The sequence below is a fragment of the Hydractinia symbiolongicarpus genome, chromosome 1 (genome assembly GCF_029227915.1).
Source record: "Hydractinia symbiolongicarpus strain clone_291-10 chromosome 1, HSymV2.1, whole genome shotgun sequence".
Taxonomy (NCBI): Eukaryota; Metazoa; Cnidaria; class Hydrozoa; order Anthoathecata; family Hydractiniidae; genus Hydractinia; species Hydractinia symbiolongicarpus.
Window position 1 is genome coordinate 25537409 of NC_079875.1, and position 27984 is coordinate 25565392.

Sequence of the window (27984 nt, forward strand, 5' to 3'; positions counted from 1 at the left end):
AGTTAATAAGATTGCAATCACCATCCCCTTCTTTTGCAGTATCTTTCATCTGTAAAATTAAAACTGTTAGGAATATAAAGCACAATCCATAATTCCTGACATTATCGTCAACACACTCTTGACCACCTCTTTGAGTCACATATCGGTTCACAAAGGAATCAAGAACATTATCTAAATACATCTTCTTTTCTTCTAGTCATTTATGGACTAAATTAACAGGAAATGGCTGTGTTTTTGGCTTTTCATCCAACTTTTCCATGCCCAGCATATGCATTGCTGCTGTAATAACATATCCTTTTCCTATACTCAAAAAAATTCCTCGCATCCTTGATATGAATCTATTACCTTTTCTGGAGTGACGTTTTTACGATCAAGTTTCTCTCTGAAGTACTTTAGGGTACCGTTTTGAACAGCTGAATCTGCCTTGTATAAAAGTTGGTAACTATACTGCAACAAAGACGCTTTCGTGTGCCACATTACCCCCTTGAAAGGAGAGCAGTGTTCCAAAACGATCAACAGGTGTATGTGACCTAGCAAGCAGATGTTTTGCTCCGGCAAAGCGTACCCTGGTCAACTGATCACCGGAAAAGGGAATCTTCATTTCTTTCATTAAGTCATCATGCGTAAAGTTGTTGTGAGAATATGGTTGACCGGGAGGTACAGGTTCATTTGGAATACATGGATCATCTTTATTTGGTTTGTTGGTCAGTAATCCAGCATGGTGGTATATGTCAATTATCCATGACTATAATTGTTTCATTGGCATCTATATGATCGGCATACATATGATGTTAGATTTTTGTGACATTTCATTTGAAAACTTGTGTTGAATGTGATCTGGCAAGCACTTTTTAAAAAAAGAAAGTTTTGGAAAATATTCTGTTAATATTCTTCCAATTATGATCTTCGATGTTGTGATGTATTGTTTCCATGATTGAATAGTTAATGAGAAGGCAGTATTAGAAAGCAAGCTGATGTCACATTTAGGATTCTCATTTTCAAGGTGGTTGAAACATAACCGGTTTTCTATTAAATTTGAAGCAAAAAGGTGCATGTCTTCATTTTGGTTATTGAAACGTATGTGACTTTTTAAGATTCGTATATCCCAATTGTCACTAGTACCTCGAAATGATTTTCCATTCGTTATTCGTGATACAGCTGTGACCTGACATTAGCATTAAAATTCTGTTGCGATTATCAGGATGAAGACATATACCCAATTTGTTGATGCGGATTTGTAGCTGCAAGAGAAAATTCAATGAAATTAGATTTGTATGCTTCAGTGTCTAAAACAAAAATTACAAATGTAAGCAAATGTTTACAGCAAAAAGAAAAAGGAAAAATACATCATCATCCTTTCTTTAAGTTTATGCACAAAATAATTGTCAGCATTCACATATATTCACTAATAAAATATATTTTTAGTACCTAATTAAAAACATACCTCTTTACTGCCTCCTCCTTCGATGAACATGACACTGTTAAGCTTCTGCATAAGAGTAAGTTCATGCCATATAGTATTCATAAGGATGGCATAAATAAAGTTGTACTTTAACTGTAAATGTTTTGGTGTTGTTTTTGGATCACAAGTCTGACTACAGGCTGTATTAAAAATGTCAACTAGAAATGTATGCTTCTCAACTAATTCAAGCCAGAGTTTTTCATGAGAAAATTCAGCCAGTCCAGGATATGTGTTGTCTAGTAATACTGATTGATTTGGGTTTTTTTACAGATGTTTTCAAATGAATTTTGTAATTCTTTTTTATCATTTTTTTTTTGAATTCACTGTTAACTAAGGTTTTTAAAGCCACTTTTGCAATTATGGATGGTTCTCTTGTGTTAGCAGCATTTATAATTTTAGAATGTTCATCTTTTGACAGAAATTTGTGTGTAAAATTATCCTTTTTATTATTCGACTGAATGTGAACTATAGGTTTGGGCATTTGGATATCGGACTGATTACAGCATAAACTGTCAAAAGGTAATCTTTTTCTTGAATCAGCTGTGAAATTTTGTGGACTAGCATTCTTTTGTGAAGATGGTGATAAATGCATTCTTTTTATAATTTTGACGTAACTTGATTTGGGATTCCTGACAAGCTCTCCTGTAAATCCACATTTTTTCATCAAAGTTTACACATGTGCGACTTTAGGCCAAGGATCTGAGTCGTTCACCTCAATTTCACATGTTGTGTTAACTTTTCTTGCTAAATTTTTCCCCTCTCCAGATTTATGAGAAATATGAGTTAGTCGACTCTTTGAAACTGAATTTGAGCACAGCCGACAAGAAGAAAACAAGTCTGTTTTGTGGTAAATCTTTTTTGGTGTTGACAGCCTATGTCAGAAAAATTATTAGTATAAACATACACATATTTTATAAGAAAAAAATTTATAAGAAAATGAGCCTCAAAAAAAAAAAAAGAAAATTTGTTGGTTATTTCTTAAGAATGTGCATGATAGAGCTACTACTTTGAGTGAACGTAAATAATATTACCTTGATACACATTCTTCTGTGCTTCTTTTAAATTGTTGTTTACTTTCATGTTCCATTGGAAATATATAATACACATAGCTAGCCTTTTTAGACTTTAAAATATTAACCAGCTTTTTAACCAATCATATTTGCTAATCATATTTGAAAATCAATCAGTTGCCGCCAGGGCTTCTTTCTTGAGCGTCCGTCAGCCATAAAAAAAGTGAAAAAAGAGCCCTGGGAACGAGGTTCTGTTACGAGCGAACATCGCGTTACAGTAGGGTTCATTGATTATTTAAAACTAACCAAATAATTAGATCGTCAGTTGATTTGTACCGTCATCAGAGTTTTTGGCCCCGTCCGAGCACGGACTAATCAATAACTCCGTGTCATAGTGGGCCATACATTGGTTTATGTATTATCATCAGTTAGTAAAAACAATTTTCTTTTTTTTATCTCACCTTTGTTACATTCGCTTAGCTTAAGCAAACCCTAAGGATCGTTTTGATTCATGATGAGATATGTGACTAGCTACAGTTTAGAACTTTCTACGACAGCTATTCGAGTGAAAAGAGGTCGGTTAGAAGTCATGTACTGTTGTATATATTGACTATTATTCGTGGTTTTCTAAAACGCACAATGAGAGTATATACAACGATATATGTTACAATCAATTTAGAAGGTTACTTGCAAATTTGTACTTAGGGTTCTTTTCATAAATAAATTGCAGTTACGCGCAATTTGAGAGTTGCACAAGGTCAAAGGTACACATGCGTTACATTTTGTTAAAGAGCAGTGCCAACAGAGCGTTTGCAGTGTCTTATAGTCTGACATTTTTAGGTACAATGCAAGTGCATATTGTTGCTATGGTAATGTGAATTTTAATCGGTTTGAAAAGTAGGTTAAGGTGTCAAATGTTGAAGTTGACTTAGGCATACAATTACGTGCGTCTATGCTGTTGCGTTGCCGCGGGAGAAATCAAAATTGAAGGTAGCGAGCGAAAAAACAGCAACTAAAAAATGCGTAAGTTAAAAACCGTTAGAGAATCGTTGCTTTTAGCTTATGACGATAATATGATCACTGATGATGAATTTGTGCTCATCAAAAAATCCAGAAATACCCTATTGGAAGTATGATAGATATAATCTTGAACTACTATGTGATGAGTGTAGAATTGAATTTCGTTTTTTGAAGAATGGTATTTACAGGCTTAATGATGCTTTACAAATACCAGATAATATTTGCTATTCTAATGGCACCGTATGCACATCGATAGAAATACTATGCATCCTACTAAAACGGTTTGCTTATCCCTGCAGATACCTTGACATGGTCCCTCGTTTTGGTAGATCTATACCTGAACTGTGCATCATTTTGCAACATATGAAAAATTTTACTTTATACTACTTTATACTATACTTTATACTAAATTCTTTCAACCAAGTTTGGCAAGGGTGCATCACTTCAAAGCTGTTGGGGCTTTAACACGCCCCTAAGTTTCAATCAGTAGTAACACCAAATGGGCATACAGCTAATATGTTTGGTCCTATAGCGGGAAAACGTCATGGCAGTGGCATGCTGGCAGATTCAGGGCTTAACCTCCTTCAACGACATAGCTATGACAGTAATGGAAATCCACTGTGCATCTATGGAGACCGTGCATATCCCCTCCGGGTTCACCTGCAATCTTGTTTTAAAGTGTTTTTGCGCAGGTGTGATGTAAAATAAATTTTTACCACTTATACCTAAATATCTTATGGAAATAAATTTTAAAATTCTCGAATTACGAAAGGGCGCCAAGCGCCCGCAAAGTAATTCCGATTTTATAAATAAAATCGGAGAAAGATCTAATACTGCGTTTCCCAACCTTGCCTCGCTTAACAGAGTAGAGCCTAGTCCGAACGATGTGCTTTATTTTGGGATTATTTCGTTTTAAACAATGCCCAATAATATATTTTACCAAGGAAAATGTTAGATAAAACTACAATTTTTAAAGGAGAATGCTATATTATAAGCTTTAAAGTTCTTACAAATGAAATTAATAAAGGTCTATCAAAATAAATGAAATTCTATCTTCTTCCGCTGGCGTAGTACGAGCCTAAACGGAAGGAACATACATATACTATATACATTGGACTAAACGAAAAAATACAAGGTAGTGGGAGGGTGGGCAGTATTAGATCTTTCTCCGATTTTATTTATAAAATCGGAATTACTTTGCGGGCGCTTCGCGCCCTTACGTAATTCCAGAATTTTATTTCATAAAATCTCCGGCGATCTAATACTGCGTTTCCTAACCTTGCCTCGCTTAACAGAGTAGAGCCCATTTCTCTCCTCCTCTTCTCACTTTGTTCGCTACACGAACGGTCAAAGCTCTTCGTGAATTAAAATAAAAACATTTTAATCCACGAATATCCTACCAAAAATCCAATAAATCTGTGTAATATGGAACAACAAGATAATATTGTCAATGAAGAGTCTAATGTCACCGAGAGTTTTGAATTAGAAGAACAAAATAATGAAACTGCTGGAGACTCTAATAAGCCAGCATGTGAGCCAGCTGGAGAAAACTCGTTTTACGAGCCAGCTATGAGAGAGGAGGAGGATGTAACTCCAAGGCGAAAGGTAAGGTCTTTCAAAAAGAAGTCCAAAAAAGGGAGGAAAAGAAAAAGATCTCCATCCTCCTCCTCGTCTTCTTCTTCAGATAGCTCTTCAGATGAATCAGGAGAGGAAAACAAAATGGTAAAACGATTTAAGATAGTTCCCAAAACAGAGGAACACAAGTGGAAACTCCCAACTGGGATGGCAGATTATGCCAACCAGCATTTTCAGAATTATATATAGTTGTCTATGCTAATTTGATAAACATTCACAGATGTACCTAGTATCATTTATCTGCATTATATTCTGCATAAATAATTAAGCAATAATATTCAGAATCCTGAAAGGAGCAGATTTAACTAATATTATTTTTCATTACGTTGCAGGTTACGCATACAAATTGGACAATGTGTCCAATGGCTCCCGCACTGTGCTATTTTGTCGTTACGAATAAATGTATGCATATACATTCATTTTATTAATTATTTATTTATTCATTTTGCGTGACAGACAGACAGACGTTTACAGGTATAATATAGATGGGTTATTGGCTTGAAACTTTTATGGGGTGTTTTTGGACTAGTCTTAAGAACAAAGAATATATTGCAAACTATTTTTTACAGGTCTGGTACCAAGCAAAACAACTTCCGACATGGAAATAAATGTATGTACCAATAATTTTATGTATATTTTTCTTAACTTATTTCTTAATTTATTTATTATTTGGTCTAACCTGGTAAGCATTCAAGCAGTATTATAAGATGCTAGTTTTTAAAACAGTGAAACTGTTTACTATTTACTCTTCTGGCATCCTTGTTCTGACAAATGCTAAATTGAGCTGTAAGAAAATAATTTTTAGGGCAAACTTATATTTCTTTATATATGATGGAGTTTTTCCACAACCAAAGTTGACAAAAGTGATTCATAACTTTTGCTGCTCAAACCAAGACTACATAAACTTCTAACATGTGCTTTAACATCGTTGTAAAATCGACTTAGAACAGATAGTCGTTCACGACATTCGACATTCCTGTTAAATTTCTGTACTTTCAATTAGTTATTGTTTTTATGGCATTTCTTTTGCAATATTTAGGAATGAGTGTTAAGCCGTTGTTACTCCTAATTTCAAAAACTTTCTCTTTATCATAAGTCTTTGCGACCTCATTTTCATCCTCTATTAAATCTATAGTTTCATCTTCTGTTTCTTCATTATTAGTATTAAATAATTCTTTTGAATTTTTATGTTTTTTCAACTATGTTTAGTGAAATCTGAACCTAGTTAGTAAAATCAATCAAATCCCTCAATTCATTTAAATCCTTTAAATCATTTAAATTTGGCTTGGTATGGACCATTCCTGAATCATAGAAAACATGCATCTGTACAGTATGATGTTTGGCTCAACTAATTAAAAATATATACAAAACCATAACTTAGTACACTGTTCCTAAATAATATGTGTGACCATTTGCCTTATCAAAATGATAATATTTAAAATGGATTTTTATTTTTAATAATATAATATAATATAATAATGGTATATTTCGTGCATATCCATATATTACAATGGCTCTTCATCCCTAATTAAAAACAGCTATTTATAATAAAAATTAAAGAAAATTTTAAAAAGCGTAATATATATTTCAGTATAAACATTAATCAACTAAAACTATTTTTAATGCATTTAGCATTGATGCCACTTTTGACAATCGCCTTGGCAAATATGTCAATGATTCTCCATATGGAAACTGTGTTACGCGTTCAGTTTAAATTGAAGGGCAATTACACCTATGCTTGTTTGCATTGACCAACCTCTCATCAGGGATTGAGCTAAGATATTCATATGGTGTACCTGGTTTACCTTGGAGAAAGGTAATTAGTTTACCTTACATCAAAATTAAAATACATGCTGATCTATTGACAAGAGTTTATTTTATTTATTTCAGGATTGTAAAAGAAAATTTGCCATGAATTTGAGCATGATTCAGTCAATAAGTTACAGCAAATGTGTATGGACAGTTGACCTTGTAAAATTTTGTTTTTATTTGACCTTGTTGGTTATTTAAAATACTTTTATTTTTTTAAGAATAAAGACGAGTCCATTTCTAATAAAGATACTATCCAAAAAGGTGAAGAGTGTTATTATTAAGTGTAGTGTAATGTGAAAGTGGAAAAGAGAATAAAATATTCATATTAACATTCTTTTTGCTTCCTCATGTTTGTAAAACACTGCACATTCCGTATATGAAGTATTGTAGTGATAAAATCCATACTTTAGATCAAATTGATTTTTAATTAAAAGAAAGAATGACGTGTCGTGATGGTGTAGTGCACGTCGATATTGAGCCTGGTGTTGATACTTCTGAAGTAAGAATAGACTGTGAGAATCTTTAAATTCTGAAAGTCTAATTTTTACATTTAAGGTAACTCTCCATATTCTTTGTATCTTTCTAGGAAAAAGACTGGTTGCAGAAAAATCCCTATCTTTTTTATGCAAACAAAACTGCATTGGTAAAAATCTGACCTACTTTTAATTTTTGCATGGTGACACATTTAAACAGACATTCAACAAGGTTTAATGAGACATTCAGAATTATTTAGTTGAGATTTTGATACTCAGTGAACTGCAGCTAGGTTAAGTATAAACAAAGCAAGACTTTAAATAATTCAATGTCCCACACCAGGTCAAATATGTTTTGCATCGTCTTAGAGTATTCAACTTTTTAATTAAAATTAGTTCATATTTTTGGAAAGAAACTTTACTTTCTTCTATAAAATTATTTGTAAAAAGAAAAGCATTCAAAGTATTATTATTTGCCTTTGTCTTCATATTGTTTTTTCAAACGTAAAAAACAGCTTCTAAATTCAATAGTTAAGTATAATATATTCAAAGGGGGTTGTTGCATTTTGTTTCGTATGCTGTCTGGCTTATATTATTAATAATAACAACAAAACTTGCATGCAGCGTACAAGACCTACTACCAAATAACTATGGGAATTTAATATTTAAATACCGCAGATTATTTGATAAGCATTTTACGTTACAGATGTATGATAATCATAGTAATATCTCTCTACACCAATATTAGAATTACACTGAGTTGGAGATGAAAGATGAAAAGTTGTCTTGGGTGTCTTTCCAGTGAGTTTTTTTTGGTTATTAAGCTTGTACTGTCATCTAATTGTTCTCTTAATTTTAATTTCATTATTTTTGTTTTGTTTCAGAAATTTAAAAGATGTTCCTGAAGATGTAGTAGTGAAAATGATACGCCATGTAGTAAAAAAAATTTTGGATATTTTTTCTGGAAAGGTAATTAAAAATAAATGATTTTCATTACAGAATTAACAATCTAGAAATTCGTTTTTCAAAATTAGTTAAGATAAATTGTTATGTGTATAATATTGTTTCTGTAAATTATATAATCTCATAATAAAAAAGTTAACTTATTATCAATAATTATGCCAAGATATTTACTGTGTTCCTTCTCCTCAATTTGTAGACCATCAATATAGATTTTAGAATCAAGAAGTGTATTGGCATTTTTAGGACGAAAAATGAGTACACTTGACTTCTTAACATTGAGACTTAGTTTGTTTGCAGTCAGCCAATCAGATAATTTAGATAGTTCAAGATTTAAGACTTTTTCAAGTGTTTGTCTGTTTTTATGCGAGAAGAATATACTGTGTCATCTGCAAATAAATAAAATTGAAGAACTGGAGAAGCTGTGACAATGTCATTTATGTAGAGTAAGAAAAGAAGTGGACCTAGTACACTGCCTTGAGGGACTCCATTCTCTATATTTATGAAGTGTGAATTGCTGTTTTTCACTGATACACATTGAGTGCGATTTGTAAGGTATGAGGAAAACCAATCTAGTGCTAGGCCTCTAACACCATAAAAATTTAGTTTTTGAATAAGTATACGATGGTTAACAGTATCGAAAGCTTTAGCAAAGTCTAAAAAGATAGCACATGATATCTCTCCCTTTTCCAGTCTTTCCACAATATTTGCCTGAAGATCTAAAATGGCTTGGTCTGTTGACTTATTTTTTTGGAATCCATATTGCTTACTGTGTAAAAGATTCATTTTGGTTACAAAGTTGTATAGACGATCAAACATAACCTTTTCAAAGATCTTACTTACTACAGGGAGTAAGGAGATTGGCCTATAATTAGAGACATCCAGTTTTGAATCTCCTTTGTGTACGGGGATTACTTTTGCTGTTTTCAATAACGATGGATATTTCCCCAGCTCAAAAGACTTATTTATAATTTGAGCAATAGGACTGCTGATTGCAGGCGCTGCGATTTTTAAAAATTTTGGTGAGATACCATAAATATCAGCTGCCTTTTTGGAGTCTAACTTGCAGAGTAGTAAATAAACTTCACCTGGATCTACTTCTGTCAAAAAAATACTGTGTTCGTTAGGATTTTTTAGATAGTCTTGAAATTGTGTGATTGGTTTAGGAAGTTTTTCAACAAGTTTTTTGGCGACACTTCCATAAAATTCATTAAACATATTGGCAACTTTTTTCTGATCAGTAACAATAGAATCATTTTCACTGAGGAATATGTTACCCACTCCTATTTTTTTCCTTTTGTTAATGATTTCATTGACTCCCTTCCAAACTTTTTTAGAGTTGTTTAAATGCACAGAGAAATATTCTTTATAGTACTTTGCTTTTGAAGTTTTGATCAGTTGTTTTAGATGTTTACAATAATATTTATACCTTAAGAGATAAATTTGACTTTATCTTTCAAGTATTTTTTATACAATACATTTTTAGTCCAAGTGACCTTTGTATCCCCTTTGTGAGCCAAGGCTTTCTCATCCACTTACTTTCCCTTTTAGAATATGTCTTCAGAGGTGCATGTTTGTTGATGACTGAGACTAGTTGTTCCTGAAAATCTTTATATATCGTGTACTGTAATATATGCACAGAGAAATATTCTTTATAGTACTTTGCTTTTGAAGCAAATATTCTTTATAGATACTCATTCGATAAATAGGTCTGGCTTTTTTTCAATCTCAGTAACATTTGATTTCAATTTTACAATATCTTGCTGGAAAGTTGATTCTAGTTTTTCCAGTTTCGTTGCAATGTTTTTCACATTGGAAGAAAGCTCAGTGAAGTTTTTCGTTCTCTCAAGTAAAATCTTTATATATCGTGTACTGTAATAGTTTGAATCTCTTCTAGATAACTTGCCTCATTGAATTTGGAGAAGTCTCTTTTTGTAATTTTATCATTTTGAGTCATATTGACAAGGTTTTGTACAAAAATAAAGTTAGGCATGTGGTCAGTGATTTTACTAATGAGATTTCCACTGGATATATCCTTATCTACTATATTAGTGAAGATATTGTCAATCAAGCTGGGTTTGGCACCTAAAATAGTACGAGTTGGTTGTGTTATACATGGTTGCAAAAAATGATCATATAAACACTCCACAAATCTCCTTATTTCCTTATTTGTTTCATAATTTAAAAGACAGTAATTGAAATCCCCAAGCAAGATTATGTTTTTATGTTCTTTTTTTAATTTTTGTAAGGTGTTTTCAATATGGTTAGTAAAGCTTACGTCTGTTGACTTTTTAGGGTGCCTATAAAAAACAGCAGTTAAAATATTTGCACTTTTATTATTAATAATTTTAATCCATTTTGATTGGTACTCATTATTTTCATCAATAAAAGAAACACTTAAATCATTACGCTCCTTAAACTTAATATTTTCTTTTATGTACATTCCACACCCTCCTTTCAATGAATTTCCTACTTGTCCAACATATTCATGATATCCATCAAGAATACCTGGTCTGAAAGTGGATTTTCTAGCTTTAGAGTTCCAAGTTTCTGAAACTGCTATCACATCAAAATTATGATCAAGGTCACTTAAAAGGCTATGTAAAGAATCAAAATTGTGCATGAGAGACTCTATGCTTGTATGCATTGCAGAGAAACACTTATTTTTGTGTGTTTCAGTTTTCAGCTTATGAAATTCATGAGTATCATAATATTTAGAGTGTACATTAGGAGTGAAAGTTTTGTTGATTAGATTATCTGGATCTGGACAATACTTATTTTGATTTATATCAAATTCAAAAAGGTACCTTCTGTCCACAACCTCAATATCTCTTTGTTGGCATGGGCAATTATACATTGAGTTAAAACTCATTTTTAGAAGATTTTCAGAAGATTCATTTACAAATGGAAATATGTTTTCACTACAACACAAGCATCTCCAATCTTTAATGTAGTTTTTGGAAGACTATTTATCTCAGCGATAGGTATTCCTGAGCATTTTCTATGAATAAAACATTTACAAATAGTACATGCTGGAGAGTTACTAACATTGTTAAAAAACAATAAATATATATATAGCATAATACGAATATACAAAAATGTTCTTGTAATATTAACATACCTATACATCGATTCTTCAGAATCCAGAAATAACTATATACGCGTAGTAAGTTTGTTCGACGAACACTGTTTGCAACATTATTAATTCGTTCCAACACGGTTGTTGGTTTATAGTGTAATTTACAAAATAAATAGAAGACAGTGTTACTGATATAAGCGTAAGCGGAGACGGAGCTTGGCAAAAGCGCGGATATTCTTCTTTAAATGGAGTAATGACTCTAATCGCAGAGGGAAAATGCATAGACAATGAAGTTATGTCTAAAAAATGTAGACAGTGTGATGTGTGGGAGAAAAAGAAAGGAACAGAGGAGTATGAGAAATGGAAAGAAACTCATGATAACTTTTGTTCTATGAATCACCAAGGCAGCTCAGGCGCGATGGAAGTAACCGGCTTGAAACAAATTTATCATCGTTCAGTGAAAAACCATAAACTAAGATATAAATTCTATATTGGAGATGGAGACAGCAAATCATTTGCGGAAGTGAGTAGCTCTAACCCATACCCTGGCCACAACCTCACAAAGGGTGAATGCATTGGCCATGTACAAAAACGGGTCGGAACGCGTTTACGCAAAATCAAAGTTAGTTACAAAGGCCGAAAGTTGAGCGATGGAAAAGGAATCGGGCGAGGTAAAGGTCGTCTTACAGACAAGATTATGAACACATTACAAAATCACTACGGTATGGCAATACGTCAAAATACTGGCAGTTTGTACGCTATGAAAAAGTCAGTCGCCGCGGTATTATTTCACTCCACTGCAGACCCAGACCCCGAGAAACGTCATCGGTTTTGCCCTCGCACAAAGGACTCGTGGTGTAAATACCAGAGTGACAAAATCACTGGTGAGAAAACCTACAAAGGTAAACTCAATATTGACAAAACAGTCTCAGATGTAATTGCTGATGTATTTTCAAATAAAGATTTGGGAAACGAAGAACTTTTGAAGAAGTGTTTGCACGGTCAAACTCAGAATGTTAACGAGTCATTGAACAATTTGATTTGGACAAGGTGTCCGAAAAGGATTTATGTTGGCAACACAACCTTTAAAACAGCAGTTGCCTCAGCAGTGATTAGTTTTAATGAAGGTGAATCAGGACTTATTTCTGTTTTTACAAAATTTGGAATCGAACCAGGTCATTTTACAGCTACCAGCTTTCAAAAAGCTGATCTTCGACGGGTCAAAGAGTCAAACCGAAAAGCCACAGAGGCCGAAAAACTTCGCAGAAAGAGGCTAAGAGCAGCCAGAAAAGGATTTGATGATAAAAATGCTGAGGAGGAAGGAGATGTATATGGATATGGAGAACATTAACTAGACTTATTTAGACTTTTTCATGCAATATTTTTAGTAATTTTCATAACTTTTTTTTCAACGCGCGATATCTCAAAACTAGTTTTTCGCTTAATTTGCAACCTCTCAACAAGGATAACTCTTGAACCAGTTAAGCTTTTTGCATGAAATTTTCAGGAAATGTTCTTCATTCTATCTAGCATGTGGTGAATTGAACACTTTTTTGATTAAGGTCCTACTTTTTTACCAACTGACTCTAAGGTTGAGGTGATTAATCTTCATTTCTGCTATTTCAAGTTTGAGCGCTAACCCGGTGTGAACAGGTGAAAATATAAAAAAAATGGCCCACTCACCACATGCTCCTACATATAAAGCATCTATCTACCAAGTTTCAATTCAATCAGAAAATCTGTTGTGCAGATATCCTTGTTGAAAAATGGGTCATTTTTTGCCCTAAAATTTGCTTAATTATGCGCATAATTAATGACGTCATTAATTTTTTTTTTGAAATTGTTATTTTTCTTCCTATTTTCATAATATACATCTTCGCTCAAAAGGATTTTGAAAAAATTCCATTTTTTTTAAAAAAATCAAGAGTTCCCCTGGAACCACCTTAAAGCAATAACGACGGTTTATGAATGCAATGAAGTAACAGTCTTACTTTCAGACTTAATGGTTCGTTGTCGATAACCATATTGGTGACGGTTGTAGGGTCCTGCATCAATAAGGAACACCCTTAACAGCTCCACATATTCTGGATGCAATTGCAGCATGCATTGAGGTAATTCGTTAATTTTCGGAACGGTATATTGCCCGTTACAAGCTTGACAACTTGTAATATTTTTTGTCTTTGCTTTGGAAATGTTTGGTAAAAATTTTTCTCGACATAATGAGTTACACCTAAAAATACAGTTAATTATCAGTACATATGTTGCATATATCAATTACCAATTACAGAAGTTTCCAAAAAAATTCTACCTTTGACAAACGTTCCAGCTTTGAAAATCAAATGGCCCTAAGGGTACACGCATTTTCATTTCCGAATATGGACACGGCGTTATAGTTTTCCATCTATCGTTAATTATATAATACCAATATGTATATAAATGGTTTTTCTCGCAATTGTACTTATTTAAAGATCTCCCGCCTTAAATTCACCTAAAATTTTCGGCTTTTTATAGTTTTTAAAAATGTGTCAAGAGTAAGGTTAACGGTGTAATTACATTTTTTATGCGTAATTATTATTTATTTTGAAACGGCTTATAAGTTCTCATTAATCGTTTATTTTTTAATACCAATTTGTATATAAAATGTTTTTTCAACCAATTTTATTTATTTAAAAATCTTACGCTTTATATTTATTTAAAAAATGTCGACTTTACATTATTTTTAAAAAATGTTCCGCTTCACATTTAATACAACACTTTTTCTTTTTAATAAAGAATAAGTACTTATCTTTGTAATTAAATTTTTACTTGCGCTTAATATTACTCATAAGTAAACTTAATCTTGTAATTATATTTTCCCTAAGTAATCATTTTTTTATTTCGGAATATGGAAACGCTTTTTAGGTTTCTATTTATCGTATTGTTTTATAATGCCAATGTAATAAAAATCTTTTCTCAAGCAATTTTATTTATTTTAAAAATATTGCGCTTTAATTTTAATTTAAAAATTTCGGCTTTACAATTTTTCATAAAATGTTCCGCTTTACTTTTAATAAAATATTTTTTTCTTATTAAGAAAGAATAAGTACTTTTTATTTTGTAATTAATTCTTTACTTCACCCTCAATTTTACTCAAGAGTAAATTTAAGGGCGTGATTATATTTTCCCTAAATAACCCTTTTTTATTTTTAAACATACTTAAGAGTAAATTTGAGCGTGCATATTAGTTTAAAAAAAGAGCAGTGCGTCAGGGTAAGTGTTTTTATGTACATGATATAATGATATAAATCTATGTAATGGAATCATTGACATTTTAAAACATTATTTTATATTTATTTAGATGATACGCTCCGTCCTTTAAAAACGGTTTAACAAAAAACAAAGAAAACCTCGCCGTGGGGTAAGTTGTGATTGTAATAACGTTATATGTTGCTTTTTATGCATTGGAATGATGTTTAAAATATGATTTTAAGATGCATTTTACTATTATATTTTTTAGATATCATAAACAGTTCCTTAAAGACTTTATTTGTCCGTACGGAAAAGCATGTGACAACAATTTCTTATCAGATGACGTTTTCAAAGCTCGTTTGAAAACTCAGTCTTGTAAGTTCCTATGTAGACCAAGCGTCGCATTATCAGAAACAGCGTCATCTCTCCACAACAATATAACTACTTTTGGCGATTTGCGGGAAAAATTGAAGACGAAATAGTTAAAACCCTTTGCACGGTACTTGAATGCTGTGCAAGACGCATTTAAAACTGTCGATTCGAAACACAAAGTTGCGATAATAGATGTACGTGATGCGATAAAGCAGTTGAGAGAATTTTTCACCACGAAAAATGCCGATGTGGTGGAATATGCGAAGGTGTTGGTGAAGCTGGGTGCTTGTCTTTATAGTCTAAGCACCCATTACAGTGTAACAAGGTTTGCGTTTACCCACCTTCAATGGATAAAGGAAAACATGCTATAATGTATTCCCGAAAGCTTTTATGGAAATCCAACCACAGATAATTGAGGGACTGTGTTTGCAGTTTGCTTCCTGTTCTTTGAGGGATGTACCACAGGATACTAATTCTATGGATTTAGACACGTTGTTGGAAGAATCCTTTTACAATGATTCTTCTGACTCAGTGTTTAATACCATAGAGTAAGAGGACTGTGGAACCCCCCCCCCCCCTACAGGTAGTAAACGCAAGCACACGTCCCAAGAGAATGTTTTACTGTAGAGGGTTCTCTTGCGAACGGAAACTTTCCCCAACTCCTTTAAGTAAAAAATTAAAGAAAAAGAAAACGAAAAAGTACAATAATATGTTGTGTTTATGAAAAAGATATCCCGTACTAATGTTTTTTTAATGATCATGATTAAAGCGCTCCGCCAATTGATTCGTTGTTAAATGCGCATTTAAAGAATATAATAAATACATAAATAAGAGAATAGGAGTAACTACATCGCAATGCAGATAAAACTAGTCTTTTAAGGCGGAAAGTTTAATTAAAAAAAGGAGAATTCTCCCCAAAGAATAAGAAGCTGCTGGAGAACTTCTGCATTCTCACCTTTACAGGGATAATCGGAAAGTTAATGGATTTCGACTGTACTGAAACAAACACCTATGAATGTGGAAACACGAGGATTGGTGAAATTCCCTCATGCTTGGGATCTGGTGCGGGCCCTTGAGTAAGCATCCCCTGCCTCCTGCAAAACACCAGCCACATTCATTGACACCGCCCGCCAAAACCAATAACTTTTGTTAAACTTTGGAAAAATTGTTGGAACAATGTACATTGTATTTTTTATTCCCATACTAATGCTTCCTTAATGATCATTAATAATATTATTTTGAATATACATTACTGAAATGCGTTTATTAATTTTCGATATTGAGAATTACATATTAAGTGCACATTTAACGAATATAATAAAAGAAAATTCTTGGAACAATGTACTTTGTATTTCGCTGCGCCAATGTTATTTTGTTCATTAACATAACACAGAAGCGGAGAAAAACACACGTAAAGGCTTCTACAGTTACAAGTTGACCTGCAGTCACAGCTGACGCTCAGTGCTTTGCCTATAGTAACACAATACCGTACTGTCACAAACAACAAGACGCAAAATAATGTTACAGCTCACGCACCGTGCGTGGACGCCAGTTACAAGGAAACCTTCGGTTTCTCGTGGCGTGCAAAGTTGCATTCTGTGCAAGAAACCATCCTCATATTTCTCTCACATATCGGGTGCCTGTAGGACCTCCCTTACGCAGGCTAGATAGATACACATACTGTCATGACTCGGTTTTAATAGTTTTGGTTAAGGCATTAAGCAAAGGGAAAGGTATTAAACATTACTATGTGCACGTGTCTTGACGAAAATTATACCTACCAAGAATGGGCAACGTTCCGACATTGTTAATATACCTACGTGTAGACAATACAATACAAATTCCAACAAATTTCGTACTTTTTACACATTTTTTTTAAAGTACGTAATTCATAAAACTACTCTATTTTTAATAATTAATTGTGTTTTCTATTCAGTACAAGAAATTGTCGCTGGATTGAAGTGCAATAACAAAATCCCTTTCTGGCAAATGTTTTTCTACAATTTTTATTTTTTCCAGATTTGAAGATGCCTAAAAACAAATACAACGAAAAAAACAGCTATGATGACAGCGGCACATTTACAAAGAATTGTAAATTACTAAGGAAAATAATTTACAAAGAGGTGGCAAGCCAGTTATTGATCGAAAGAAATGTAATTTATTACTCACTGTTTCTGATACACCAAATATTGTGCGTATGTAGAATTGTTATCAATGGCGCTTTGTTGATCACAAAAAACATCTCCGAGACAGCCCGCACCCTAAATTGAGAGATCAATGTGTTCAATAACAAATATTAAAGAATGCTTAGAAAATGAGGCCTGGAAAGAGCAATTGAGATTTTCAAAGAGAAAACGAAATTGGCTTTGTGAGACTTGCCGAAATCCCTTGGAAGAATCCCAATCCGTTGGATGTAACTGTTGCCTTAATTAGTACCATTTGACCTGTATTGGAAAAACCAAATTACCGGCGAGACACATATGGTTCTGCCTAGAACTAAGTTTTTATTTTCGTTTTTGTTGTTAACGCACATGCGTACATCTGCAAAAATGCTATAAGATTTTCCTAGTGTTTTTTCGTTTCAGCCTCAATATTCTTCATTTCTGAACTAATATGAGCATCATATCTTCTTCATAATATTCTTGACATGACTATAGTCTGAAAACACATAATTAGCCTTGTAGTATACTTAGTCAAAGTTGTAGAAATGTAAATAAAAGCTCCAAGTACAGATAACCTTAAAAAGAAAATATCTTTTCACCGTCAACTCTCCAACTTCAAGAAAAAAGAAATACATGAATGCCGTACTTCTACCAAAAAAAAGTAAAAGTACGGTCACGTACTTTTAGCCACTTCGCTTTCAAATTATGCAACAACTTGATGGGTACTGCAAAAACCTTTAAGTAATGTTTTCCGAAGGATAAGATTATTTACTTATTTTAGAGGAAATATCAAGGCAGGAAACAAGTTATAAAAATGAAATGGATAATATTGACCTTAAACTCAAAGATGACAATACATTCTTCATCAGTAAAACAACTTGTTTATTATCTAAAATGATCTTGATCAAATTGTGCAGTGATGCCTTTCATCACATGAAGACTTTACAAATTGGATGGAAATTCTCTCAATGTGAAACTTATCTAAGGATGTAAAATTAGTATATATGTCAATGAATGTTGTGTTGAAAAAAACTTTTATCACCGTTATTTCCCCTATGCTGATATAAAGTTAGATTTCTTTCATGCGACTCAATTACCCATGAAACCTCATTATTACTTACTGATGAACGAAGTCACTTTTGTTTTTAACAAAAAGATGACTTCTGCGCTGTTCGGACCATGAAAACCCCTGGTTATGCAGTTAAAGGAATTATCCCAGGACAAGGAACAAAAGCAAATGAAGCCCTCCATCGATTACTCAAGCACAGCCTTCTATGTCTCCTGACCTTGCTTAAGTTGCGTTGACTGTAATCTTTTGAGGTGGTCATTGAAAACAAACCAGAGGTTATAATCCTGTAGAGAAAAAGCCTCTAAAATCATAACCTCATGCAAAAAAAGAATTGTGCGGTCTTTACAGGACATGCAAAGAAAGAATGTGGTGTTGAGTTGCAAAATCCATTGCAGTCTTCGTCTTCATGCACGCAAGTCAGCAAAGGAAACAGAAATGGATCTAAGAGCCAAAAATCTTCCCAGTTTTTTCCAGCAAAAAGTGAAAAATCAGAGCTTGTCATTGTTAACGTACAGGCTGCTGATTGTTACTGGAAAAGGTGCAATGTTATTCAATTTTTCCAAATGTTAAGTTCTGAAACAATTGTTAAAAAGAGTGGATTCGTCTGATTATTTGGAAGATAATTTGCTTATTTTCAAAAGAGCAATGATGGCAGCGTGACTGTCAATTATTTAACTGTACTCGGCAATCATCAACCAAGCAGTATTCCTGATTTAATGGTAATACTTTTAGAATTAAAAAATAAAATACACAAATTATGTGCTGCTAATGCTGACAGGTATGTATATAATACTTTGTTTTGTTTTCTTGATTATTTCTAAAATAGATTAAGAATAGATTTTTAAAATGCTTTTGGGAATGGTAAATTAAAGTTTTACACTTTTAAACTGTGGTTGCTCCATTAATTCCCCCCTCCAGATTGTAAAATCTTTATGTAAAAACGATCAATGATCCAAACAGAAGAGTACTGTCGCCTTTCTATGTTACAAGAACCAATGCAAGTTACATCGAAGTGTTTTAAGATAAGTCTTAAATATTTTACGCAAAGATTTAATTGTGAATGCTGCACGAGGGATAGTACAATATTGGTAATAGTTTCCATCTCTTAAAAGAGAAAAATAGCAAGGAAGACAAACTGTTTGAAATTCTAAAAAGTGTAAGGCCTGATATAAGAAAGTTGGCTAAGCTATACTTGCAGTTTCTTATGTGCAAACAGACAGAAGAAATATACCAAAAGTCCCTAGACATGTACAGTGGGCACAACTTTCAGGCTTTAAAGGAAGCCTTTGGAAACTATAGCGAAAACAACGATGAGCATAAAGCAGGCATAAAGCTTTCTTTATATTTTTTTGTTTCTCAAGTCACCTGAAATAGTACAGTCTGGTCAAAAAGGGCAGTTACGACGCTGCAAAATTGTACGTGGCACAGTTTAAAAATTTAATTCATAACAACAACTTCTACGGAAATGAATATGAGCGATTTATACAGTCATTCTTAGAGCCTTTGATCTATTATTCAGAGTTATCAAAGTGCGATAGTCTTTCCTTCCCTAAAATGATGTTACTGAAATTCCCGAGTCTGACTGGATTAAGACATCTCACGTAATCAGTCAAGTTTGTTCGTGGTTTTCAAAAGGCTACACATCACAATGCGGACTAAATGTAGTGACAGAAACACCAAAGGACTATCGATTTATGGATCAAAATAAAGAAAACGGGTAGGACAAATAAATACGCAGTAAATGAAGGATAATTTCTTTTTCACTACGATTACTAGGTTGTAGCTATTAGGTTTTTTTTACACACGTTTAAACATATATTTAATTTTACTAGAACATGGAAGGCATATTGCAATGGACAAAGAAAGACAGGTTCGAAATCGTTTAGAAGCATTCCCTGTGTACTTCTGGTTGACTTAATTACGCCAGATCGAAGGATTGACATGCAGTCTATTCCACAGAAAATGGATATAAAGACTAGCTGTGGTGAAAGTGTCAGGTATTAATTTAATTTTAAGGTATCTTATTGGTCTGTGAATATGATCAAATGAACAACAAAACTATAAACTCAAATTCTAGTTACCAACTACATGCTGTAACGATGAACAACGTACAACACTACACTGCCAAAATCAAGTACGATAACGACTGGTACTTTTATGACGGTATGTTGGATACTGGTATTAAGAAGATGCCCTACCACGCAATCCCAGCTGCATACCGACCAACATATTGTGTGTATGGGAAGACAGAAGACGACAACATTTCGGTTGATGTGGAAGAAATGGAACTTCAGACAAGTTAGTAAACAATAGCGAATTTTTTTGGTTATCCAGAAAATTTTTTATTTAATTTAAAAAATCTTTTTTCGAGGAAATTTAATTTCGCGAAATGTGCGGAAATTTTTTTTCCGCAAGAATTTCTCAATTGAAGTTATTTGTGTAGATGACATTGTCGACGATGAAAGAATGTTTCAAGCAGCTGAAATTCTGTCTGATCTGCATAATGTAAATACAGGTAAGCTCATACATAAAGATTTGCTGCTGTCTTTCTAATATTTTGATGCTTTCACGCTTATTATATTTCATTAAGTAAACACAACAGATGGTTTGAATGGCACACCATCCATGAATACTGCAAAATATCATAAGGAAAACGATGAAAATTTTGGTATTTTATGTCTACCGATAGTTACTCTATTTTTGTGATTTATGAAAATTAATAACTATTACATATTAAGAACTGCACATTTTATAACAAATTTATATTGCTTTGTTTCTTCAAGCGTTACCTCTCGTTTAGTACAATCATCTACGGATGAGGAAAGTATAGCACAAGAGAACGTATCTGACGAGAACAACTTATCAGGTATGAGAAAGCATTTAGCCATTTTTACGGCGCAATTAAATTTTTATTTAACTAATTGATGCATTAATTTATCGAAATACATATTAAAGTAATCTTCATGGCTATCTTAGTTATTCTTTAGTTTTTCCCTTTTAGTTATCGAAGAGGAATTAGTACCATACAACGCTATGGGGGATCGTGAAAGATGTCATTTAATTCTTTCGTGGCTAGTTGGCAGAGAAAACGCACAATTAATCTTATCCGAAAGTCTTGACGCGGACATTTGTATGCTTCCTAAGTATGCAAAGAACCTTCCAGATTCAGTACGTGACAATGATGTAGATGTGGACATTGTGAAACAATATGTACCTGAAACGTTCCTCGTGCAAGCCAAAAAAATGATTGCATGTAAAAAAAAGAAAACTGTTTGGACGTGTGTTACCTGTTCCAATACCTTAAATGGTCGGAGCATCTCATGCGACAGATGTTTCATGTAGAGCCATTTTGGATGTGCAGCTTTAAAGAAAAAACCATTGGGAAGTTGGTTCTGCAAATCTTGTTCAAGTTTTGAAAAAAGTTAATTTTGTTCCTAAGTTTGTTAAGACACCTTGCGCTGTCTTTTAGGAGAGTCCTTTAGCAAAGACATTATTATTTTATTCCAGGTACATCAATCAGCGAGGATAATGATGATAAAAAGTATAAGGCAATATGGAAGCCCATCATCGATGAAATGTTTAGGACAGGAGACCTTCACAAAGTGTACAGGAAAGCCTGCGATCCTAAGGAAAATCCTCTTTTGGGTTTAAAATCCGGGGGTGTCTACACCCTTTCAAAAAACATGGCTCTCGTGAAAGCAAAAAATCCCATTTTTGCTAAGAAACACAGTCTTTTCTTAAAAAGCGATGTATCATCTTCCACCATAATTGGTCAAATGATCCGAAACAAATTTACAGACGATTTACCGTTTGGTGGGGAACAGATAGATATTTTGATTTACATGGAGGTGGAAATTTTCTCTAGACATAGAATGTAAATAATGTATTACTTTACCCTCCGTGAAAATAACTCCAAAAAAAAAACACTTGCGTCTAATTAGTAAGAAAAAGTTTTTAAGCTGATACGATTAAATTTTAGGAGTTTTCTTCTTACACTTATTGTATCATAGTTTGTTATGTTACAACTTATGTTATTGTATCATAGTTTATTATGTTACAAAGTTATGGTAAAGGTATGGCAGAACATGTATAAATGATAAAGCCAATATGAAAAACTATCTTTAATCTTTCGTATCTTTAATTTAATCTAACACGGTTTGGGGAGTGTTTGGTCAACTTGGGTCAACAATAAATCTTGCCCCATAGTGACTAGAGGATGTTTGGTCAACTTGGATTAACAATAAATCTTGCCCCATAGTGACTAGAGGGTGTTTGGTCAACTTGGGTCAACAATAAATCTTGCCCCATAGTGACTAGATGGTGTTTGGTCAACTTGGGTCAACAATAAATCTTGCCCCATAGTGACTAGAGGGTGTTTGGTTAACTTGGGTCAACAATAAATCTTGCCCCATAGTGATTAGATGGTGTTTGGTCAACTTGGGTCAACAATAAATCTTGCCCCATAGTGACTAGAGGGTGTTTGGTTAACTTGGGTCAACAATAAATCTTGCCCCATAGTGATTAGATGGTGTTTGGTCAACTTGGGTCGGCGATAAATCTTGCCCCATAGGGACTGGAGGGTGTTTCGTCAACTTAGGTCTTTTTTACTGCTGAAATATTATTGTCTTGTTTCTGCAAACCGCAAAATACAGTGGAATGTAGTTTATTTGCATTTTGAAGTTAGATATTTAATGTGCTTTGTAAAGCGTCTGCAGAAAAATATTAGTTTGCTTACTCCGTCAATACGGGTCAACTCTCGTCAAAACGGGTCGGGTCCAAAATTCGGTCAATACGGGGCAAGAGGTCAATACGGGTCGACACAGCTCTTAATAGTATATAGTTTTGCTACACGATTGTTTGTATTTGAGTAATGGATAGCGTACGCAATTGACTGCAATGATAGATAATACAGTGGAATCCCTCTAAAGCGGACACCATTGGTGCAAAAAAAAGTGTCCGCTTTAGAGGGATGTCCGCTTTATAAGAAGTTGACCAAAAAATTAGTTTTAGACCTAATTTTGACCAAAAAAGCTTTTTTTGTAGTACTGGCGGGTATCATGGGGTGACTTGCAACACTAGGGTAGACGGCAACATCAATAGATTTAGCTTATCGAGCAAAGAACCCAAGTTGGCTGTGTAAAGTAAGTTTAGCAGCTCAAATTTGTCGGTGTTGCAACCAACCTTTAAGTGTTGCTAAGGTTATAAACTAAGAAACCAAGTTATATTACGAAGATATATTTCATTTATCTTATAGGTCTTTCAATACACGTTTTTCTCCCTATTTGAAATAATCTTTGATTGAGGATTGTTTTCTATTTTGAAGCTGAAGTTCCTCAATCTTTTTCGTAATGGTTGACAACATTTCTTGGCATGTATCATCAAAAATAGTAGATCGCTTAATTTTATCAAGCATAGTGATTAGCTCGGTGAAACCAAGCATTTCTTCTTCAACCACGTCTTCACTCTCATCATCATCCTCGGAAATCTCTTCGACCTGACATGCCATCTCTGGATTTTCAATTGCGTTAATGCTAGCTTCTCGGATTTGATGTCGCCAATTTATTTCTAATTCGTTAATTCTTGGCTCCGAAGCTGGAACATCGGCGTCAAAATCGATGTATTCTGCAGCAGACATATCTTCAGTTAATTCCTTCACCAGAGCTTCAAATTCCAAGTCATCTTCTTGATCTTCCATCAATTCACTTTCTCCTTGAACTACGCCACATTTCTCGAAACAATTTTTGATGGTCAAGTTGGTTACTTCTTTCCACGCATCTTGAACCCATTGAATGGCCATAAGTATGTCTACGCTCTTGATAATTTCAGTTGCAGATTTATTCTCCTGGATCCTTGCAAGCACGTATTTGACCAGTCTTTTTCTGTACTTCACCTTGAAGTTTTGGATGATCCCCGCATCGAGTGGTTGAAGCCTTGAAGTTGTGTTCTTCGGTAAGAAAATGATTTTGATTTGTGAAAACTGGCCTATCATTGACTCCGGATGACAGGTGGCGTTGTCCAGAAAAAGAATAACTTTTCTGTCCTCAAATAAAAGTTTTCTGTTAAAACATGCCAGTACAGTTTCCATTACTTGAGATGTCATCCAAGATTTAGGATTTGAAAAGTAGTGAACGTTAGCTGGACGCGATGGATCTTTCAATTTTTTAAAACAACGCGGGACTTTACTCTTCCAGATAACAACAGGCTGGTCGATCTTTTCCCCAGCTGCATTTACAAAAAAAGCGACAGTTAATCTAAGCTTTGACTTTTTCCCACCCTTTGCTTGTTTTCCTTTTTCCACTAACCCTTTGGCCGGTAGAGCTTTAAAAAAACAGCCAGACTCGTCCATGTTCCAAATATTTTCTAGTGAATAACCTTCAACCAATTCTTTGATCCTCTCCATCCAGGAAGTAACCGTTTCTGTAGAAACGTCACCAGCTTCACCAACAATACGACGTTCTTTGACGGAATATGTTGTTTTCCAACGATCCAACCAACCGTCAGAGGCGGAGAAATTATCAAAATCGCTGTTCTGAAGTTTTTCCTTAATTTCCAACGCCTCCTCTTTAAGCATTACACCATTAGGGTAGATGTTAGAAGCGCAACATATTTTGTACCATTCGAATAAGATCTCATTTATCTTGTGATACTTGCCATGGCGGTTACGTTTTTTTGTTTTCTCACGAAAAATTTCATGTTGTTCACGAATTTTCTTTTCGTCTCTTAAAATATTTGCTGCGGCTGTCTTTCCAATCTTGTAAATGTCTGCTAGTTTTCTACATCCAAGTTCTGGATTTTTTTTGGCGAAATCCAAAAACTTGATCTTATCATCTAATGATAAAGTTTTCTTCGCTAGTTTACCAGCAAGCTGCTGCTTCGACATTGCCATGTTGAATGTGCATTAGAAATTCAAAATTCGAAATTCTTTCCAGTTTAAAATTTTACGCTGCAATGTCTTCACGATTCGAATGCTATTTTAAAGTTAAAGAAGCTGAAGAGAACACAGATATGTCGAACGTTCAACTAAATAAGATGCTTCTCAAAAACATTGACCAACAGATTGAGATTATCCTTATAAAACAGAAAGAATATCGCTTCGACTCGTTTATCCGTGGATACCATGCTTACATGGACATATGGAGCCCAAAACTCGGAGAAGAGAATTTTTGTTTAAAAGCGGAAGAAGATAACGAACATGACAAGTTTGCTGTAGCTGTTACAGATGACGATAAAGTAGTTGGGCACGTCCCTAAAAACCTTAGCAAACTATTCAACAAATTCATGTCGCTTCCTAACTGTACCATCGGATGTAAAGTGACTGGGAAGCGAGTGAACCGTGGTGCTGGCTACGGACTAGAAATTCCTGCCCAGTACCAATTAATTGGTGTTGAAAAGGCAGTTGAGTGGGCCGAGAAAAATATAAGGAAAGTGTTGGACTCGGTAAATAACAAAACTCAAAGATGTACTAAGTAAAATGGTTTAAATTTTAAGAAAAAGTGACATTTCATCTCGTTATTTTTCCATTGTCCGCTTTATAGGGAGTGTTTATAAGGGAAACTGTCATTTGGTGCAAAGATTTTTGTCCGCTTTATAGAGTGTCCGCTTTATAATCGTCCGCTTTATAGAGATTTTTTTATGAGAGTTTGACCTAAATTCTGCCGGTGCAAAAATTTTTGTCCGCTTTAGAGGGCTGTCCGCTTTATAGGGTGTCCGCTTTAGGGGGATTCCACTGTAATATATTTTTACCAACAATCTACAGTTACGAGTATCCAGTAAATATATAAAGCCTAGAAATATTATATCATTTTATATACTATATGTTAACTATATCTGAGTATGTTGGAGGGAGGCTACCAAAATAGCTAGATGCTAGGGTTATGATAGTCACCGTGGACAAAAACAAACAAGGACAGGCCTAGGGAAACGCTAGGCTACACAGACAAACAAAGACAAAAAAAGTCTAGAACCATGTAGAGCGTGGTACAAACCATGTGACTATATATAGTAGGTTGCAGGAATATGTTTTTGGAGTCTCTCTTTGAGCATAATAAATGAGGCATCAAAGAATTTAATATGAGGAATCCTGATGTACCCACAGTTATTGTTATAAGAAGCTTTGCAAGGGGGTTTAAAATTTCTTTCTCGGGTCTTCATGGATTTACGCCCACGCATTTTACCCCAGTAACTTCAGGCTGGTCCTGACATAGTGTTGGGATCCCGTAACACATGTGGAAAGCTACGGCCAGGTTCACAAGTCCTGGCGTATGATGGGTAGTTGTCTGCTCTTATTTATAGTTTTGTATTTCTAGTTTTATAGTTATTTGTTTCTTTCTATGTCGTATAGCAATTTGTAACTGTCACTAGGTGTTTGTGATGTAATGTTATTAGAGGGTCTTTAGTTCAAAAACCTTGATTCTGCAGACTATCCTTGTAAAAAGGGAGATCTTGCACTGAATATAGATCTCTAGAGGGTGTGACCTTTACAATTCAAAAACAAAAGAGTCAGTAGACTAGTTCCATCATTACAGGTTGCTGTTGTGTTATTTCACAATCATATGAGTTTGGAGGGTTTCCATGAAATAATAGCTTGATGGTGAGTAGGTAACTTTCAAAAGACCATTGTATTGTACTCGTGTGGTGCGGGGGTCGGTGAAGTCAATAGCATATGTTGAGCAAATAGGATCAGGAAGTGTTTTATGATACATTTGATGTAGGAGGAGAACATTATTCATATGTACAGTATCAGAAAATTTAAGTATATCAAGATTTGCATAGAGAATTGTAGCAGATGTGTATCTATTGACAAAGGATATTAGATGAATAGCCCAGTTATGGAGTGTATAAATCCTTTTACCAGAAGCACTTGGTTGCCGAGATTTGAGAACAATATAGGACATGAGAATGAAAAATAGCAGGATAGACTAAGACAAGGACATCACGTGGTACAAAGTGTCTAATTTTGGCTATTGCTCCAATGGCACATTTAAGCTTGACTGCAATTTTATTAATTTGAGAGTCCCAGTTAAGATTGGATTCTAACAATACACCGAGTTTCTTAATGTGTTCACTGTGAAAAATTCTTTTCCCACCAGTTAAGTTTTACAGGATGATTTAGAGGCTTGTTGGCGTGTTTGAAGATGATGTATTCAGTTTTACTAGCATTGAGAGTTATCATATTGGCATTAAGCCATTGGCAAAGGAATTTTAGGTCTAAAAAAAGTGTCAAGACAAGTGTGAGTCCAAAACGTTTCTGATGGATGGCTGTCCCAGGCAAAATAGCAAGGCCGCACGAATTCAAATTGAGAAGGTTGGTGCTAAAATATTTTCGATACCAGCGCGAAGTCCAGATTTAAACCCAATAGAGAATTTTTTTCATCTTGTTCAAAAAAAATTGCTACTTGAGGCTGTGTCAAAGCAAATAAGCAGATAGTCTTTTGAAGAATTTTCCTTACGTGTAAAGAATTGCATATTAAATTTTCCTATCGAGATAATCAATAATTTAATAGAAAGTATGTCAAAGCGAATAGACATGGTGGTGAAGGCCAAGGGCCAGAGAATAAAATATTAACTTGATATGCACAAGAATCCGTGCACAGCTATTTAACGTGGGGTTCTCAAAATACCAGGTTGGTGTCTGGCACGGTATAACCCACCACTGAAAACTTCTGTGTAAAAAAATTTTCATAGTAAGGTGCACGAGATTCT

General features: G+C 34.1%; 3 protein-coding genes across 3 annotated transcripts; 1 reads left to right on the forward strand and 2 right to left on the reverse strand.

Moving 5' to 3' along the window:
• Positions 1 to 4917: 4917 nt before the first annotated feature.
• Positions 4918 to 5316, forward strand: LOC130618238 (protein FAM133A-like). Its single transcript, XM_057436384.1, has one exon. It carries the CDS (start codon positions 4918 to 4920, stop codon positions 5314 to 5316), a length of 399 nt encoding a protein of 132 aa, XP_057292367.1.
• Positions 5317 to 8705: 3389 nt separating this feature from the next.
• Positions 8706 to 11229, reverse strand: LOC130618404 (uncharacterized). The gene is made up of 4 exons (XM_057436385.1): positions 10279 to 11229; positions 10109 to 10228; positions 9908 to 9996; positions 8706 to 9801 (listed from the first exon to the last, which is right to left on the reverse strand). Exons 1-4 carry the CDS (start codon positions 11227 to 11229, stop codon positions 8706 to 8708), a joined length of 2256 nt encoding a protein of 751 aa, XP_057292368.1.
• Positions 11230 to 23560: 12331 nt separating this feature from the next.
• Positions 23561 to 25168, reverse strand: LOC130618570 (tigger transposable element-derived protein 4-like). Its single transcript, XM_057436386.1, has one exon. The coding sequence runs from the start codon at positions 25166 to 25168 to the stop codon at positions 23561 to 23563; it is 1608 nt and encodes a 535-aa protein (XP_057292369.1).
• Positions 25169 to 27984: the final 2816 nt, after the last annotated feature.

Excerpts from the sequence above, each read along its gene's own strand:
- LOC130618238 (XM_057436384.1), top strand. The coding sequence starts at position 4,918 with ATGGAACAACAAGATAATATTGTCAATGAAGAGTCTAATGTCACCGAG.
- LOC130618404 (XM_057436385.1), bottom strand. The coding sequence starts at position 11,229 with ATGTATAATTGCCCATGCCAACAAAGAGATATTGAGGTTGTGGACAGA. Across the intron at positions 10,229-10,278 it reads ACTTCTCCAAATTCAATGAG|ATTTTACTTGAGAGAACGAA; the intron begins GCAAGTTATCTA and ends CGATATATAAAG. Across the intron at positions 9,802-9,907 it reads TATTCTAAAAGGGAAAGTAA|GTATAAATATTATTGTAAAC; the intron begins GTGGATGAGAAA and ends TTATCTCTTAAG.
- LOC130618570 (XM_057436386.1), bottom strand. The coding sequence starts at position 25,168 with ATGGCAATGTCGAAGCAGCAGCTTGCTGGTAAACTAGCGAAGAAAACT.